We start from the raw sequence: 1,365 nt of genomic DNA, 5'->3' as shown, positions 1-1,365 counted from the left end.
ATTTGATGGAATTCATAGCTCAGCAAACGTAAACATTCAACGATTCTCTCGCTTCAACGTAGAAGAGAGGCGACGATTTTGGGCAAAGTTTCCGAAAAAAGTTCCAAAATACTTCTCAAACTAAAAAATAATTTATAGATTTGATCCACTTTTCACGATTCCTCTGTTGATAAGCTGATAAAGGTGGTTTTCAGTTACTTTAGATAAACTAGAATTCTTGTCTATTGAGCTAGACTGAGCACAACAGCCCAAAACTCTTTCTGTCAACAAACTATGCTTTTTTAGTCGCAAAACAAGAACGGCCCCAAACAAACAGAAAGACAGACTTTGATAGCGATGATAACTGAACGGGTGTTTTTATTATTCAGTAGAACTTAATGAGAGTCAAAACATTTAATTGCGACCGGTGTTTCCACGGAAGCCGCTGCTGGCGGGGGTGGTGCTCGTCAGCTGCAGACCGGAGATTTTGTCCATGTTCAGCTCCTTGAGCATCTGGAACGTGTCGCTGTCCACCTCGATCATCACGTTGTCCAGGGCGGAGACCTAGAAGAGACAAACAAGATCGTTAATGAGCAATTCTTGAAGCAAAACAAACAAACAAACAAGCAGCAACATACCTCTGGGACGTAGTTGTCACGTCGCTCGCGCTCCTCCTCCTGGAGCTTGATGGAGATGCCGCGGACGGGGCCGCGCTGGATGCGCTTCATCAGATGGGTGACGAAGCCGGCAATCTGGTTGCGCAGCCGCTTGCTGGGGATGATGGCGATCTCCTCGCAGATCTTCTTGTTCACGTGAAAGTCCATCGTCAGGCGGGTGTAGTACTTCTCGATGATCACCCGCGACGCCTTCTTGATCGTCTTGGTACGAACGCGACCCTGAGGAGAGGAGAGAGAGGAAGTATTTTTCGGTCAGTAGGTGTTTCGGGTTACCTGCGGGACCCGAGCAGGGTCCGGGAACTTACCATTTTCGGCGTTAATGAGACTGTTTACCAGTGGTTCGGCGAAGGCAGCGGCAGAAAGGCAGAGGAAGTGAAAGAGAGAGAGAAAGAGCGAGCATGGAGCGTGGCCAGGGACGGGAATCGCGTCCACTTTTCTGCTGTAGCTACACAGCCAACGCTAGAGAGCGCGTAACGTTGGCTGTGTAGCTACAGCGGAAAAGTGGACACGATTCCCACCTCTGAGCGTGGCAGCACTGCAGCACAGCAGAAGCGGCGGCCGAAAAAAAGCCAACTTTGGGGGCGCTCGCAGAGGACGGACGCTGAAAAAACTGCAAAACACAAAAAGGCGACCACCAGTGTTGTTTACGCCTGTCGTACAGAAACGCAAAGAACGCCGTTGTCCGTGACCAGAACTTTAAAACTTTTTG

General features: G+C 49.3%; 1 protein-coding gene across 1 annotated transcript; it reads right to left on the bottom strand.

The window, feature by feature from the left end:
* Positions 1-393: 393 nt before the first annotated feature.
* Positions 394-875, bottom strand: LOC108354094 (40S ribosomal protein S17-like; the record flags this gene model as incomplete). Its single annotated transcript, XM_017605290.1, has 2 exons — positions 394-543; positions 618-875. Coding segments are annotated over 2 exons (408 nt in total), but the record flags the coding sequence as incomplete, so codon positions are not given.
* Between the last annotated feature and the right edge of the window lie 490 nt (positions 876-1,365).

The sequence above is a fragment of the Rhagoletis zephyria genome, unplaced genomic scaffold (assembly GCF_001687245.7).
Source record: "Rhagoletis zephyria isolate East Lansing unplaced genomic scaffold, Rhagoletis_zephyria_1.1 Rzeph_scaffold_33348, whole genome shotgun sequence".
In the NCBI taxonomy this organism is placed as follows: Eukaryota; Metazoa; Arthropoda; class Insecta; order Diptera; family Tephritidae; genus Rhagoletis; species Rhagoletis zephyria.
Note: the sequence above shows the minus strand (reverse complement) of the source record. Positions and strands in the feature narration are given on the sequence as shown.